General features: G+C 25.4%; 2 protein-coding genes across 2 annotated transcripts in view; one reads left to right on the forward strand and one right to left on the reverse strand.

Moving 5' to 3' along the window:
• Positions 1 to 14,402, reverse strand: part of LOC132919876 (PR domain zinc finger protein 10-like) — a 55,282-nt gene extending 40,880 nt beyond the window's left edge. Inside the window, exons 1-7 of the mRNA XM_060981781.1 lie at positions 14,171 to 14,402; positions 13,450 to 13,575; positions 13,186 to 13,321; positions 12,432 to 13,097; positions 12,171 to 12,308; positions 11,279 to 11,440; positions 11,037 to 11,204 (exon numbers count right to left, since the gene is read on the reverse strand). Of these exons, the coding sequence (XP_060837764.1) occupies positions 11,037 to 11,204; positions 11,279 to 11,440; positions 12,171 to 12,308; positions 12,432 to 13,097; positions 13,186 to 13,321; positions 13,450 to 13,563 (1,384 nt within the window). The 5' untranslated portion in view covers positions 13,564 to 13,575; positions 14,171 to 14,402. The remainder of the gene's footprint in view (positions 1 to 11,036; positions 11,205 to 11,278; positions 11,441 to 12,170; positions 12,309 to 12,431; positions 13,098 to 13,185; positions 13,322 to 13,449; positions 13,576 to 14,170) is intronic.
• LOC132919884 (uncharacterized) lies at positions 3,708 to 8,035 on the forward strand. The gene is made up of 2 exons (XM_060981795.1): positions 3,708 to 4,152; positions 6,977 to 8,035. The coding sequence occupies exons 1-2, from the start codon at positions 3,906 to 3,908 to the stop codon at positions 7,360 to 7,362; spliced, it is 633 nt and encodes a 210-aa protein (XP_060837778.1). The 5' UTR covers positions 3,708 to 3,905; the 3' UTR covers positions 7,363 to 8,035.
• Positions 14,403 to 15,833: the final 1,431 nt, after the last annotated feature.

Here is a 15,833-nt window from a genome sequence, read left to right on the forward strand (position 1 = left end):
ACTGCAGGTGTATTATTATTTTTAATATGACTGCCAAAATTATAACATTTAAAAACAACTCTGAAGAGTTCTGACTACAGTTTGCCCAAAATTAATATCAATATTTTATTAAAATAATTCTGAATCGCTTATCATTGTATATATTATTTTTTTACGTAAACCAATGAGAAATTCAAAAGATTACCTCTAAAAAATAACCCAAGATTTAAGGATGTATATAATATTAACTAAAAATATTTGTTCATATAAAACGCTATTTTATATTTTTTGATGGTAAAAATCATTAACGCTATTGATTTAATAGACTATCGAATTACATTGCGAAAAGAAAACTTACTTTCTAAATTATTTTCTTTATTGAAACTTTATCTATGAACTATCACAATAATGTGATACATAAAATAAAAGTATCAAATGTTACAAAAAAAAAGTCATAAGACATATGAGCCGAGCGTATGTAAAAGAAAATATGATATGAGACGCACAAAATGCAGTATTAGACTCCAATATAAATTACAATTGTTCAATAGCTAAACATAGATAAATGAGAAAATTATTACTTTTAATAATTTTCGTAATAGAAATATACTTTATTTTAAAATAAAAAGAATCATTGCAATTTATAATAAATTTGTATTCAACAAATTTAATTAACAGCATTTTTCTATGATACATTTCCATTGATGAAGTTGCCATACGAATAAAAAAAAAAAAATTGATGAAGTAAGATAAAATTAATAGAAATATTTAAAAATAAATATTATATTATTTCTATGTTGTGAAGAATTTTAGTTGTATCTATATAATATAATATATTATAAATTAATAAAAGGTGACGAATAAAATATATTTTTATTTTATCATATCATAGAAGTAAAATTATAAAAGAATTTAATGAGTTTAAACTAGAAATATAATAAAAATAAGAACATTTTAAAACATTTAAATTTTAAAACAATATTTAAACTTAAACTTACATTATTCTGTATGAACAATTTCTATTGTTTATAATTATTTTAAATTATGTTTAACTATGTACAACTATTATGCAATATTTCGTTGCAATGAAAATAAAAGAGCACTCATAAATAAAATAATCATAATTTTGCACTAAAGTAAATTAAATATAAAAAAAATTTAAGTAAAACTAAGGATAACACCTAACCTAACCTAAGGATACAATTATGAAAACAAATAAATTATTAACTATATTGTAATAAAGTAAATTTTTTTAAATAATTAACTACAGAAGTTGCCGATTAATGAACTCAATTTGATACCAGAACATTTGAATTCATTAGTCAAAAGAGTCAATAATGTGAACGGTCCAAGAATAAAGAGATATACATATACATTATATTGTAATAAAAAAAATGTTGTTTTATAATTTACTAATAAATATTCATTATTATAATTAATAAATGTATATTATTTCAAATGTACGTTATCATTCATAAATAATAAAAACATAAAATTGATAACCATATAAATATAAAAATATTCATTTTTTCAAAAATGCTCTCGTAATGACATAAATTTATGTAAAATAAATATTTTTAAAATCTTAAATACTTTTAGATGTGATTAATTGAGGAAATAGTATAAATGAACGATGGAAAATGAACTAAAAAAAATGTGAAATTATACCCTTAAATATACACATTTACTTCCTTAACCAGTTTAGGAAATACAATTGACAAATATTTTCCTGTGTTTATATCTTATAAATTGAGATCTGTCTATTATAGTCCAATAATAGACAGACAAGTCCAATAAGCTGCAATTATTGTATATTATAAACTATGTTTATAAAATAACGATGTCCAGTGATTACCTAAAATAATTATATAAATTAGCTGTTTACTCACAACACCTTAATGTGTACGTTAATATTACATGTAAATGGACCGTGTGACGTTTAATGAATCTTGCTAATTAATACTATGTTATTAATGACACAATTGTTCTAACAAATATTTTATGATACTAAAAATTGTTATGTTAAAAATTAACTGCTCAAGGTACTATATACGTACATGTAGTAACATAGAACTATTTTTTTTAATTACCACTTCAAAGCTTGAAGCTTATTAAAACCGTTTTAAATAAACAAAGCAAAAACGAGTTAAAACAATTTCGTTAAAAAGGAAAATCTAAATTAGACATTGAAATCACAAATGTATATATATACAGGGTCCATTAATACATTAATTTCTTATGAAACATACACATACTATATTACTATGTTAAAGAATATATAACTTGTAACTATTTTATGAATAATAAAATGTTTAAGCAATTAAAAACAAAATCTTTTTCTATATTCAATGAATTCGACATCAGTCGTGACTTACATTAATTTCATTTTTAGACAATACATTTCTGTCCATAAAATACATACTAATTCTGAAATAGTAAATATATAAATATTATATATATAATTATATAAATATACAAGGTGATTCACCAAGCAATCCTACTAAACTATTTCATCTTCGATAATGCAGTTATTTAAAATCTGATAATATTCAACATTTTACAAATACTTAAATACAATAATTTCAAATTCTCAAGATGTTACATGTATTACTTAAGGAGTGTGAAAATACAAACTTCAAAGAAGTAGTTTTGAGTTATTTACATTTATATATATACGAAGGATAATAGGTTCATAACAATGAGTTTGAAAGATATGGGAGCTCTATTAATTTGTAAATGTTAGCAATTAATAATAATTTATCAACATTTATAATTTGTAAAAATTATCCAAGTATAATATTAGATGCATTATTACACATATTTTATATGTTTGTAAAACCATCGAAGAATTATTACACTTAATATAAATATTTTATGATACTACTCGTTTAAATTTTGAATTTGGTACATCAATATTTTCAAAAAAATTATCCACTAAAAAATGTACAGTAAAAAGTGGGTTCTCATTAAAAAAAAACAGAATTCTGCATCAAGTAGTAAAAAAAAATTCAAGAGTTTGAAAGTATAGTTTTTGAATGTATGTATTTAAAAATTCTAAAATCAAAATTTGAATAAATTCATTATTAAAGAAAAAAATGAAGATGATTATGATTGAAGATTCACTCGGTATATAAATGAGTGAAATTTATCTAATAAAATAGTGTAAACCACTAAGAATGTATTATGGTACAAGCACAATGTTGATTTATGAGTAGATAATTTCGGGGATTAAAAATCCGTTACGCTTTAAATACACGTGTAAGAAATTCGTTTTGAATCGTTCAGTCTGTATTAGAATATGTGGAGGGAAAGAGGCGGTGTACACAAATTGAAAGTTTGAAATCAAACGCGTATTGGATCACATAGAAGTAATATATCAACCACCGATGAATATGGTCAAGGAGAAATGAGTCTGGTTGGATCTTCAACGAAGGGCCCCCTCTACTAAGGTCACTCGGTGAAAATCTTTTTTTTCAAAAACGTTTCTAATGTAAGTAAAAAATAACAAGAGGCCTAACTTAGACATAACGCGCTACCTGCCTGCATCTAGATTTTTGCGAACTATACGTATACGGTGGGTGGTGGTGCAGGATGGCGGAGGGCCGGGAGCAGTATGACCCAGATAAACTTTATTTCCAGATGATATGCGAGGAGCAGACGGAAACGCTACGCGTCCCGAGTACATAAAACCAGTTAAGCCTGTTTTCGAAATTAAAAATCCACGGGCAAAATCCAAATAGCATTCGTAGGGTACGACATGCAAACAGTCATTCTGCACGTGAACGCGATCGCGTGCGGTGGTTAATACTTTGTTCAAGTCGACAAAATATACATCGTTAGAACACATACTATAATATAGCTAATTGGTAAACAATATAAATACATTACAAAAAACAAAGGTGCGTTAGTGATAATAAATAGCAACAATGATTATGCGTATAGTGATAACGATCACAGCAGTGTGTCTCGCGATTTCGAGTTTAGCTTCAGCGACAGCGGAAGCGGAAGCTAGCCAACAACAGTCAGCGGAGGTATCGGAAACGAACGTACAAAACATTGTCCCGGACGAAGCAGGGATTAACGTGACTGCCATTGCCGCCAGACTCATCAACGACTACGTGACGCCCACAGTATGCTCGTACTCGCCAGAATTTTGTGCCAAGCACCAACTACGTAAGTCTGAACTTTCCTCAGTTTATTATTTTATTTTACATGATAAACTACAAAAACAAAGCTTTCTAAGATCATCCAAAATCGAATTTATCAGATTATAATGCTCACAAGCTTCTATAACCCATTATTCATTACTGTTGTTAGCCAAAAAGTTATTTGCAAAATATATAAATACAATAAGCTCATATTATAATATTCGTATTTTTTATTAACTTAAAAAACTAGAAATTTTAATTTTTTTATTTCCATTTAACTTTGAGTAATCAAATCAACTATAATAATTTATAAGGTTATGAGTTATAACTTATGATTAAACAAACGACATATTTGCTTATGAAATTATACACCGAACCAAAATTATATATAGTATAGTAGATTTAATAAATTATATTGCATATAAATATACAATACCGTCAACATTTGAACTAGGACCATTCATAATAAATGTACCTACATTACTAAAAAATGTATAATAATCTTGTAATAAATTACCAAGCTTTAAGTGTTAAATTTTTTTTTTAATTTTTAACTACAAAATAATTTTTGAATTATTATAGTTTTGACAAATTTCAATTTTAAATATAACGCTTATACACTAAATGTGAAAAACTTATGTAATTTTGATATTTTTAACTTCTGTCAGAAGAACTTATGACAAACCTTGTATTACATCTTCAGGCTTTTTTAATCAATATTTCGAGTGTTTATAAATATAGCACAAAAAAGGCAAATTTTAAATTGTAAACTCCTTATCTTCAGTTGTAATAATAATATTTAAAATAAATGTATAAAGACATAATAATTTAAGATATACTTAATAGATGAAAAACAAAACAATTTATTCAAAACATAAACATTTAGACAATTTGTTTTGTGTTTATGTTAATTTTTAACGAGCTACAGATATATAAATGCATACATTAACTCCAAAAAAATTGTATGAAATAATATTAAAAATGCAATTAAAGGTTATATGGTTATACTTTTTTGATTCGTAATAAATAATATGAAATAATTCCAAACTCGGACTCGTTCTGGCCAAATTAAACCGATTTATTTTAATATTCCATACTTCGATATATATAACATTAATGTTTGGTATTTAAATGTACAAACCTGTATTCGACAGTTACTATGGTAATTTATCTTTTGGCCAGATTCAACTTGTATACCTAATCTACAAATATGGTAATTTATGTTTTAGCCAGATTATACTTGTTTTCCTAGTCTCCAGAATAGCGATATCTTAAAATAACGGGTCTCAAACAATTTAAAGCTTTTTATTTAATCAAAAACATCGAATATTCATAATAAACAGTAATTTCAATTTAAAACACTTAAAATATACTCAATAAAAAAGATGAAATATTTTCATTTTACTTTTAGGTTTAATAAGCGATGAATACAATATGAATTAAGAAATTACCCAGTGATAACACACATCACGTAATATGTTAATTGTTGAGAGATGCTAAAAGAGAAGGTCCCTACTGAAAACCCTACTCCATTTTGTTTTTAGTCTTTGTTGAGGGTTATGGTCTATCAATGTATATTTACCAAAAGCTCTAGCACCCTCAATCAATCCAAAATGATTTTAATTTCCTAAAATTACTATATGTAACATTGTGTTTATATAAAATTAGGAATTTTTATAACCTCGCTACTATCAACACAGTTATAATAATTCTCCAACTGATAAAAATCGTAGAAAATATAAAAATGGATAGTGTTGATATACTAATCGAATATTACCTACACCGGTACGTGAAGTTTTAAGTAAAAATTAAAGAGTCACATAATTAAAGCAACATTATTTTAAAGACTATTTGTAGTATAGAAGTTATCTGTATCTTAATAAAATTATTTAATTTATAGTAGATTTTAAAAAAATTCAAAAATATGTATTAATAATAATAATTATAGATAAAGTGGTTTACATATTAACATATTATATATGCATAGTTATAATCGTAACAGCAATTTAAAGCAATTTAATTTATAGCATCATATAATATAACAATATGTATACTGTATACATTATTAACACAGATATGGCATAAATATTTTTGAACATTTGTGTATACAATAGAAAATGTTAAAGTGCTGTTCCACTTCTCAACTTTAATTACTGTAATTATTATATTCATTTATATATTTTAACAAAGATATACTTTGATGACTATATCACTTAGTTTCTTAGAATATGTAATTAAAAAGGAAATAATTATACATAACAGACAATATTTATTTGGATACTTTAATTACATATTATAACAAATTACACCTTGACTAGAATAAGGTTTTAATAATACAATTATTAACAAAATGTATTTATTATTTATGTCATCTACAAATATTTTCATATATTGCTGTCTTAAAAAAATAGTTACCATGTATGATATTTTCAAATTAACTGATCTAAATTAATACGTATTTTAAAAATGGCCCACGCACACACGTTTTACAAATCTACAATATAATACATTTGCGTACAGCAAAACCAATTCTCTGTTGATAGCTAAAATATTGAAGTACAATTTACTTTAGGATCAAACTTAAAGATAAGAATATCATCAAAAACATCTTGTAGAGTTTTATAATTATAAGTAATAAATAATAATACACAATATTAACGCATTCAGATTTTTAGTTTTAACCTTAAAAACAATATAAAAATATCTACCGACAAAGTATACATGAGTATTGTTCCTTAAGAATATCAAAAACACCTCGTCATCGCATACTATCAAAAGCCATCCTCATTATAGCTTAACAACCGAGATGTAATTAACCAAGTATAATAATATATTATTTACGATTACAGAGAGCAGAGGAATCCAGAGCTATTTGGCTACCGCTGGTACATTACTGGCAGGAGTGTTGGGTGTCATAATGACTAAAATTACAGTTCTGATTGCGTTATCGCTACTTTCCACAGTCATAGGAAAATTGCTGTTAGTCTACGCTTTATTCAAGTCCGGCCCACACCACCACTACCCCAACTACAAGTCAGCCCACCACCACGCACAACCGTTCGTCAAGTACACCAAGGACAAGTACTACATCAAGAACACGCCATCAGTTCACAGTCACGATGTGGTCGTGGACTCACCCTCTGAGCATTCCTCATCCCCTTATCATGCTTATTCACCGTCCATCTTGGATTCTTCTGTCCATGACCATAAATTAAAAGGGGTTTCTTACTACTAATGCACCACCACTATGATCAAACACCGGTCAACTTTATAGCCATTAAATCGAGCTCATTGGCGCCATTTAATTTATAACTTCACAATACCGTTTTTCCTATATATACATATATTTGTGATAATGCACCGGTTTTCATCCCTTAACGCGTTCAAAGAACGATGAGAACGAGAACGGAGTCACAAATGTTGAAACCCTTGATATTCTGAATAATCAGCTTAATTGTCAACGATCATCAGATTTAAGACTAGTAAAGCTTACCTATGCGTATAAACGCCCGCGATCTTTACACGTATTTATTTTTGTTTGTTTTAACGCAAAATGCTGTATATATTATTATAATATAAATTGTCGTCAAGACAATGATATTGCTCTTTGTTTTAAAGACTTATCGATAAATTATTGGCCAATATTATTATTATTATTTATTTATTGTTAAACTTGTATTTATTTAATTATATGATTTCTATTGATTTGTAAAAATTACATTTATCTGAATAAAAATATTGTATTCATGTTTTTTTACAAAACTAGTCTTAATATACAATCATATTACCTATTTAATATTTTTATTATTAACCATAAACATAATAATAAACCTGTTATATTATAATTATATTGATGAAACATTATATGATTATAATCAATTCTTAAAATATAACTCGTGTCCTTGTTATATGTGTGTATTTTTTATTATTCGTTATAATTAAATATTAATATTATGTTATTGGCAAAGTATACAATTTACCAGGGCCAAATTAAGCACTAATTATTATTTGTAGATTTGGATTAGTGTGTTTCATAGAGTAATATTACTCTATGGTATGTTTGTTCGTTTGTTCTTACCGGCTTTCTTACAATAGGACAGTCAACATTTTAAATGTGGCATAACATGTATTATATGATTGTAATGTTTATCGTATAATCCCATAATACATAAGACCTTTTACCTATAACCTATACGGGTTAATTTTTATAAAACTAACTATTTAGTAACCACGAATCGTTTATATATAGTGTAGTTCAATTTCGTACCAACTTATAATTCAAAAATGGAAAAGTTGATGCAGATTTAAATAACTTGGTAAAAAAGATTTAAATACTACCTTTTTTACAAAGTTAAAATATGATTAATTAATTTCGCATATAATTAAACTAAAAAAAATTTGTTTTTAAGAACAAAACGATTATAAGCTTTTAAAGCTTTTCCAATTTTGGTGGTCTGGGCTACGACCGATATACGCACGTAGTACGTACAAAAATGTAAGATACGGAAGTACAAGTGCAAAACAAGCGACTAAATACATCAAAACGCCACGGAAGCAGTATATGCGACAATAAGAGATATAAAAAAAAAATGATTATATTTTCTAATAATATAAATATATATTATTCATTTTATTTTAACTATACTTTACGATTAAATGTTATATTATCTAGGTTACTTCAGCCTATTATCTACATTGCCCAATATACGAAAACCATTTTATTTAAGCCCGGACATTGTAGAAAACGCCCAAATTGTATATTCTGCCTGACGCCCGTAACATATATATTACAATTATAATTTAAGTACTTTTATATGTAATGGTTAATGAACATTTAAAAACAACGAAGCTGTATAATAAGACATGACAAATAACAATATAACTTTAGGGTTACTCGTCATTGTTCTGATAAATAAAATCTTGTATCAAAATATTCTACACTAAAAATATATAGTTAAAAAATAAAAGGTATGAATATTTTGTTAAAATGTTCATCAAAAACGATATATTACTAATACAATTTTAAATATTACCTAATTGGTTACTATTTTATTAATTAAACCAGATATTTTGTCACTAATTAAATGTTTCTAATCAATTATTGGTGGATATTATTTACTTTATCAAACAACGTTTATCAATATTGAAATAGACTTTTAAACAGCAATTTATTACAAAAATATGACATCTAAGTACAATTAAGGAAGGGGCTTAGTCTTCACTTAGTTTTATCCATAGCCTCCCAATTTCTTAATCATATTTTAGTGTTATTACTTATTATATTATATGATACATAATGTGGTTGGAAAATATGAATGACGATTTCATGATTTAAAGAATATTGTTGAAAAACATATACATCCGAATTTGTACAAGATGTTATGAATTGCTATACCTAACAGTACCAAAAAACCAATAAGTTCAACTACATACGAACACTCTTTTTATATCAATGAGAAGTGAATAAATTAAAAAATATCATGACCTCATGGGACAGGAGAGGTTTAGTTCTTTATCTATTTTTAGCATTAAAAAAAAAATATATATTTTTAGTATAATAATACTGAGCTATAGTTGATAATTTCTCAGAAAAGGATAGGCGTATTATATTAATATAAATAAATAATATTTAAAAATGTATATTATAAAATATATATTATTATATAATATTCAATTGTCAATAGGACAGTTATAATTTTTTTTTTTTTATTATTATACATTTGATTATCAATTTTTAATATGGCTTTTAACATAGTAGATAAAGTCACACACAATGTTGTACCGTATGATAAATAATTGTTTTGTACTTGTTTTTACACTTAAGTAAAATTGAATAATAAAACCATGCAGTAATTTCAATGGCATTTTTGTACAAATAACAATTAATTAATATGCATACTTTTAATGTAAAAACAAATTATACAATTATTGATCATTATTATATTCTATATAATTTCTATCATTTTTTACGAAATGAAAAGCATAAGATACTACTATAGAATACTTATAGAATTAGCTATGTCGAAACCCCTGATGTATGCTAAATCCATATTTTTCAATAGAGGGCCTATTATTAATGTTATTTTTCTTTTTAAAAACAGTTGCTAAACAGTAAATATATAGCAAAGGAAAAAAACATTTTGCAGTTAAGAATCCAGTATTTCAATATTTTGGATAGGCCTACCCACCTACCGCTTACTCAAAACTCTGCCCTGTACATACGCATAAACTAAGATTTTACTAGTAACTAGTATTAAGTAATTGCTGATGTGTTTCAAATGTGATAAAATTTGATAAAATAGAAAACAATGTTCACTATATTCAATATTCCTATTGCTATTTTCAAGGTCCATTCAAAAAGGTTCATATTAAAATTTATAATACAATAATTCAGACTATAATACATTAATATTATAATATTGCATATCCAACTTTTAAGTATCATTAAAATAGTATATATTTTTAAATATTTAACAATCTTTTATTGAATGCTTCAGTTTTAAAGGGAATGTATTATATACAAGTAAAATTAAAACCAAAAAAAAAAATAATAAAGTAGTTTTAATCATAAAATATTTGATTCTATTAAATTTACTCAACTCTTTACTAGACACCCTGTTAACTTCTTTAGAAACTTTCAAAGTTACATATATTACTTTATTATCTCCAAATATAATAATTGAAAAAACACATCCTATAAGTAAGATAGACACTATGATAAATAGCTATTTCACTTCAGTCAACAATTTCTAGCTTGAGTTAAAATATCATGTACAAATATTTAAATACTATAAAATTAACTTTAACTTAAAATTTAAAAACTACCATATATTATATATATATATATAGTATATACTATATATACTTAATGATAATAAATTAATTTATTTATCTATTAAAATCCCTTACCTTCATTTGATACATCAATTCGTCTAAACTGTTTATCTACTTCCAATAAATATTTAAATTCATCATTGATAGGCTCATCGACACAATCTTCATCCTTGATATTAACACCTTCTAATGGACCAAACTGGGTATGTTTTTGAATTGTTTTCCTTGCAAATACTCCAAATTCTTTAACAAGCAATAATTATAATTCATAATTAATTTGGGTGCATGACAGGTCTTTTGTGGTTCAGAGCACTCACTATTATTTAAATTGTCTTGAGTTTTAATTTTCATAATTCTTAAATGTGTAGCAGGTAATGATGCCCTAGCTCTAGTTTGTACAGCTAGATCAATAATGCTATTAACTTTATGTATTGGACAGTTAGATTCATTTTGATATAGCTTATTACAATCTTCACACCCTGAATAAAATCATAAAAATTCATAATATAAACACAATTAAAATTACAAGATATTTAATTTATCTATAACTAATAATTATTAGTCTATAGACTATATTAATATATTAAATATATATTTTAAACTATATTTTTTTGTAATATTAAATCGATAATAATTATTTTTATCAATAATTTATAAATATTATATACAAAACATTTTTTTTATTGTTACAAATATATATATATATAGATTTACATTATCCATATCCTAAAATTTCAGAGTTAAAATTTAAATTTGATTTTGTAAAGTATGTATCAAAGACATCTTATCAAAAACTATTACAATTAATGTGGTATTTATATTTCATATTGCATCCAAAATACAATTCTTTGAATGTGTTCATTAATGGTGAATAAAAACTAGTTTGTTCATAAAGAACACTGATTAATTTAAAATGATACAACATTTATTGTTCATTACATTTCATCTTTATTGTAATATCAGTATTAACATGATATTAAAATTCACACTTATGTATAACTATAACTTAACTCATTAAAAACCAATAATAAGAGCTAAATGAAAATTGAATGATAGAACTTAATCATTTGCAACCTTATAAAAACTTCAGGCATCCCAATTCCAGGACAGTTGATTAATAGAGTATACTATTTTGGAGAGAAAATTGCGTGTTTTTATATCTGCAATAATAATAGTAATATAATATCATCCTATTATGTTAATACTTACAATATTCTATTGGAGCTGGTGGTTTTGGATTAATTCTACTGATAAAATTAATACTTATATCTTCATCAATACATTGTGGTTGTCTAACAAATTCTTCTGCTATCTTTTCAATTGTTTCTTTTGACATTCTTTGAAAACCTTTTTAAAAAAAATCAATTTTTTTTTTTTTTATTAAGTACTTACTTGTTTATTTATTTAATTTAAAAATAAAGTTGCTAAATCTTGTAAGTAAATTTATCTGAGTATCTTATTTATAAATACCTGAACTATGTTGATGATGATCAACATCAAGTGAAACACTTTCAGATCCTTCATCGATTCTATCTTTTAACTGACTACTATTGAGTGGAATTTGTGATTCGTCAACAACTGCTATATCACAAGTGTCTATATCATCCACTAACTCTTCGTGATTGACTAATAACTCTACATTATGATGTGATTTTGGAGATGATAATAAACTTAAATCATCTATAGACACTATTTTCTGGGCAATATGATTATCTTGAACAGATCTAGACTGTGGTACCGTATAAAATTCATTTTCATTACTATTTAACACATTATTTTCTTTCAATGTCACTTCAATATAGCTACCACCATTTTCTGAAAAAAGAAAACGGTTGTTCCCAGTTTCTAAAATCATATCTTGGCTACTTCCCAGATTATTGACAAAATTATTAGTTTGTTTGGGAATAAATGATAATTGATCAATCTGTACTAAAGAATTATCATGTGATAGATTATCCATGACTGAATGTCTATTAGACACTTGAGACATATTATTTGATTTAATGTGATATAAATCATTTTGAAAATACTGTTCTGGCATTGATACCATAGTCCCCACTTCTGACATGCTGTTGTACTCTGGTAGCATTACAGTTTGTGAGTGTTTGGTCATTCCAAAATCAGTAGCTTGGTTGCCTTAAAAATACAAAAATGAATTATATAATCAATTTAAATTTATAATATATATATATATATATATATATATATATATATATTTAATTACCAAGAACTGTCATGGAATGCATATCATTGTTGGTTAATACATCAAATGGACGACCATTGGTATCCGTTAATACAATATTATCATCTGTAAATGTATCTTTAATGAAGTCGATATTTTTAAACTTCATACCACCAATCTAAAACAAAAACGTATATTATAATATACAGAAAATTCTCAAAAAAAAATAAAAAATCATTTAAAAATCATTACATAGTATAATTAAAGCAATTTTTTTTATTTTTTTAAATAGAAAAGTTATGTTACCAGAAAATGACCAGAGTTGTGTTTCATTCCAGAAGGGCCTGGTCTATTGATATCATCATCTTGGTCAAAATCGTCAGGACACCAATCAGTACTTGAACCTTGTTTTAAATCCATCGTTTAACAGTACTAAAAAAATACATATTTTATTTATTTTTAATTAATACATACAATCATTTTAAATCATATATTATTTTTAAATATTAAACTCAAAATGGGTTTTAATAATTTTTAAATTTATAAGCAGATTGTGGTATTAAACAAAAATTGCTATTAGAATAAATAACTTAGTAACCTTATTGGGACATTTCAAATCTAAATAGTTTACAAGGTGTATTAATAATTATTTTGTTGACTTTCAGACATTATAACACTATTGTTTGTAAGTAATTTAAATAAACTTAATTAAATAAACAAAATCAATTTTGTATGAAACACATTAATGTCAATATTATAGGTATATACATGAACACATAATATTATATTAACGATAACAGAATTATCAAATTAAACCAATTTAGGAAGAGGTGCAAAAAAAATTGGTTCAATTAGAAAGTAAAAAAAATATTATATACCTAAGAGATATCAGTGGCAAGTATATTTTAAATTGTACGCATATCATAGCTTTCTAAACTTTAAGTGTATAATTTAAAATTAACTATTACATTAATTAACAATTTATAACTGATGTTAAACATTATAAATAATTAATAAGAATACTTACTTAATTGTATTTTATCTGTAAGGTTACACCAATTTTAATTCCATTTAAAAGAAATTATAATACAATACTGTCAATATTTTGATCGTTTATTTTATTTACACATTTTCGGAGAGTTACAAGTAAAACAGTTGAACATTTTAGTGATCTAATAGAAATCAAACACAAAAGGCAGATGATTTACGAACATCATTTTAACGACCGAATTTTAGTACTATCGTTTTGAGTTTTAGTGATGAAAAAAAAAATATGATAAGACTATTCGGCTGATAACGTTTTATTTGCCAGCTCACAGCTGTGCAACCAACCGCATCTCAAATTTTATTTTTTCCATTGGGTAATTCAAATTTTAAAATTTAAGACTGCACTTTACTCAAAAATTTCTTTTCTGAATTCAACTTAGTTGTATATGCAAGAATAATAGATGGGATACTGAGTACTGGTCTGTTGGTATTGAGTGGGTCACTATATCTAATGAACATAAAATTATGAACTCATAAATCTGAAATCATAAACGCGTCTTGCATTAGTAATAATTAAGTTTTTTAACTCGAATTATATCGATACATTTTATTGTTTATAGTGTTTATACAAAACCCGGATTAAAGGAAACCGGCTCGCGACTATAAAGTGTAAAGAAGTATAATATTATATATTGTACCAGTACGACGTAGGTAGGTAGGTATACGTTATGTGCCATGTGCCTATCGCAAAATATAATATAAATATTAAATATAAAACAACATAATATACTTATATAGTAAAGTTATATACTATCTTCTTCTTGAACTGTAACTTTTTATGATAATCGTATAGCTTTAATAGACAACTATTATCCACCTGATGATCTATTTCAAATGTTCTTCATTCTCTTTCTTTCTATGAAGTATTCAATAACTGGTAAAAAGAAGATTATAACTCCATCTTATTAATTTTAGCCGTAAATAGTAGTAAATAAAAGCTGTATATCCGTACAATGAAATAACTTCTTTGAATGAGACAGGCGCGTAGCCAGGAATTTCAAAGGGACGGTGTTATTTAAAATTATTTGACAAAATTATACACATAAAACTAATAACGTTACCTATATTTTATTGACTTATTGTACAAACACATTACAAGTGAATAGATAATGTTTTATGAAAAAAAATTTAAATATTATTATTATTAATAAAAAAAAATGTAAATCTATGAGTATACCACGGCTGAAGGGGTGTAACAACCCCCCTGGCTACGCGCCTGGAATGACACAATATGATATAGGTACTCACAATTATGGAATAATTATGGTCGTTTTCTGTAGTATATCTATCTCTCTATAGATTCTTTCCTTCCTAAAAACATTAGATAATGTAACTCTAATCACTATACCTAATATAGTTTTCTAGAAAATAAAATTCATAGTTCATCAAAAAAATAAAATATTTCATGTGTTATTTTTAAAAAAGAAGTTATTTAGAAATTAATTAAACACAATTTTCAATACGAAAACTGAATGTAAACGTATAAGCAAAAATTATCTACAAAACATTCAATTCTCCCTGAAGACTACGCTTAATCAATCCTGGCATCCTGGTCTTTTATAAAAATATTTAAATGTAATTCTGGTTTTCCCAACTTGTTAACACTTAACCATAGAGATCACACAAGTCATTTTATTTAATCG

This window comes from Rhopalosiphum padi, chromosome 1, assembly GCF_020882245.1.
Source record: "Rhopalosiphum padi isolate XX-2018 chromosome 1, ASM2088224v1, whole genome shotgun sequence".
Classification (NCBI taxonomy): Eukaryota; Metazoa; Arthropoda; class Insecta; order Hemiptera; family Aphididae; genus Rhopalosiphum; species Rhopalosiphum padi.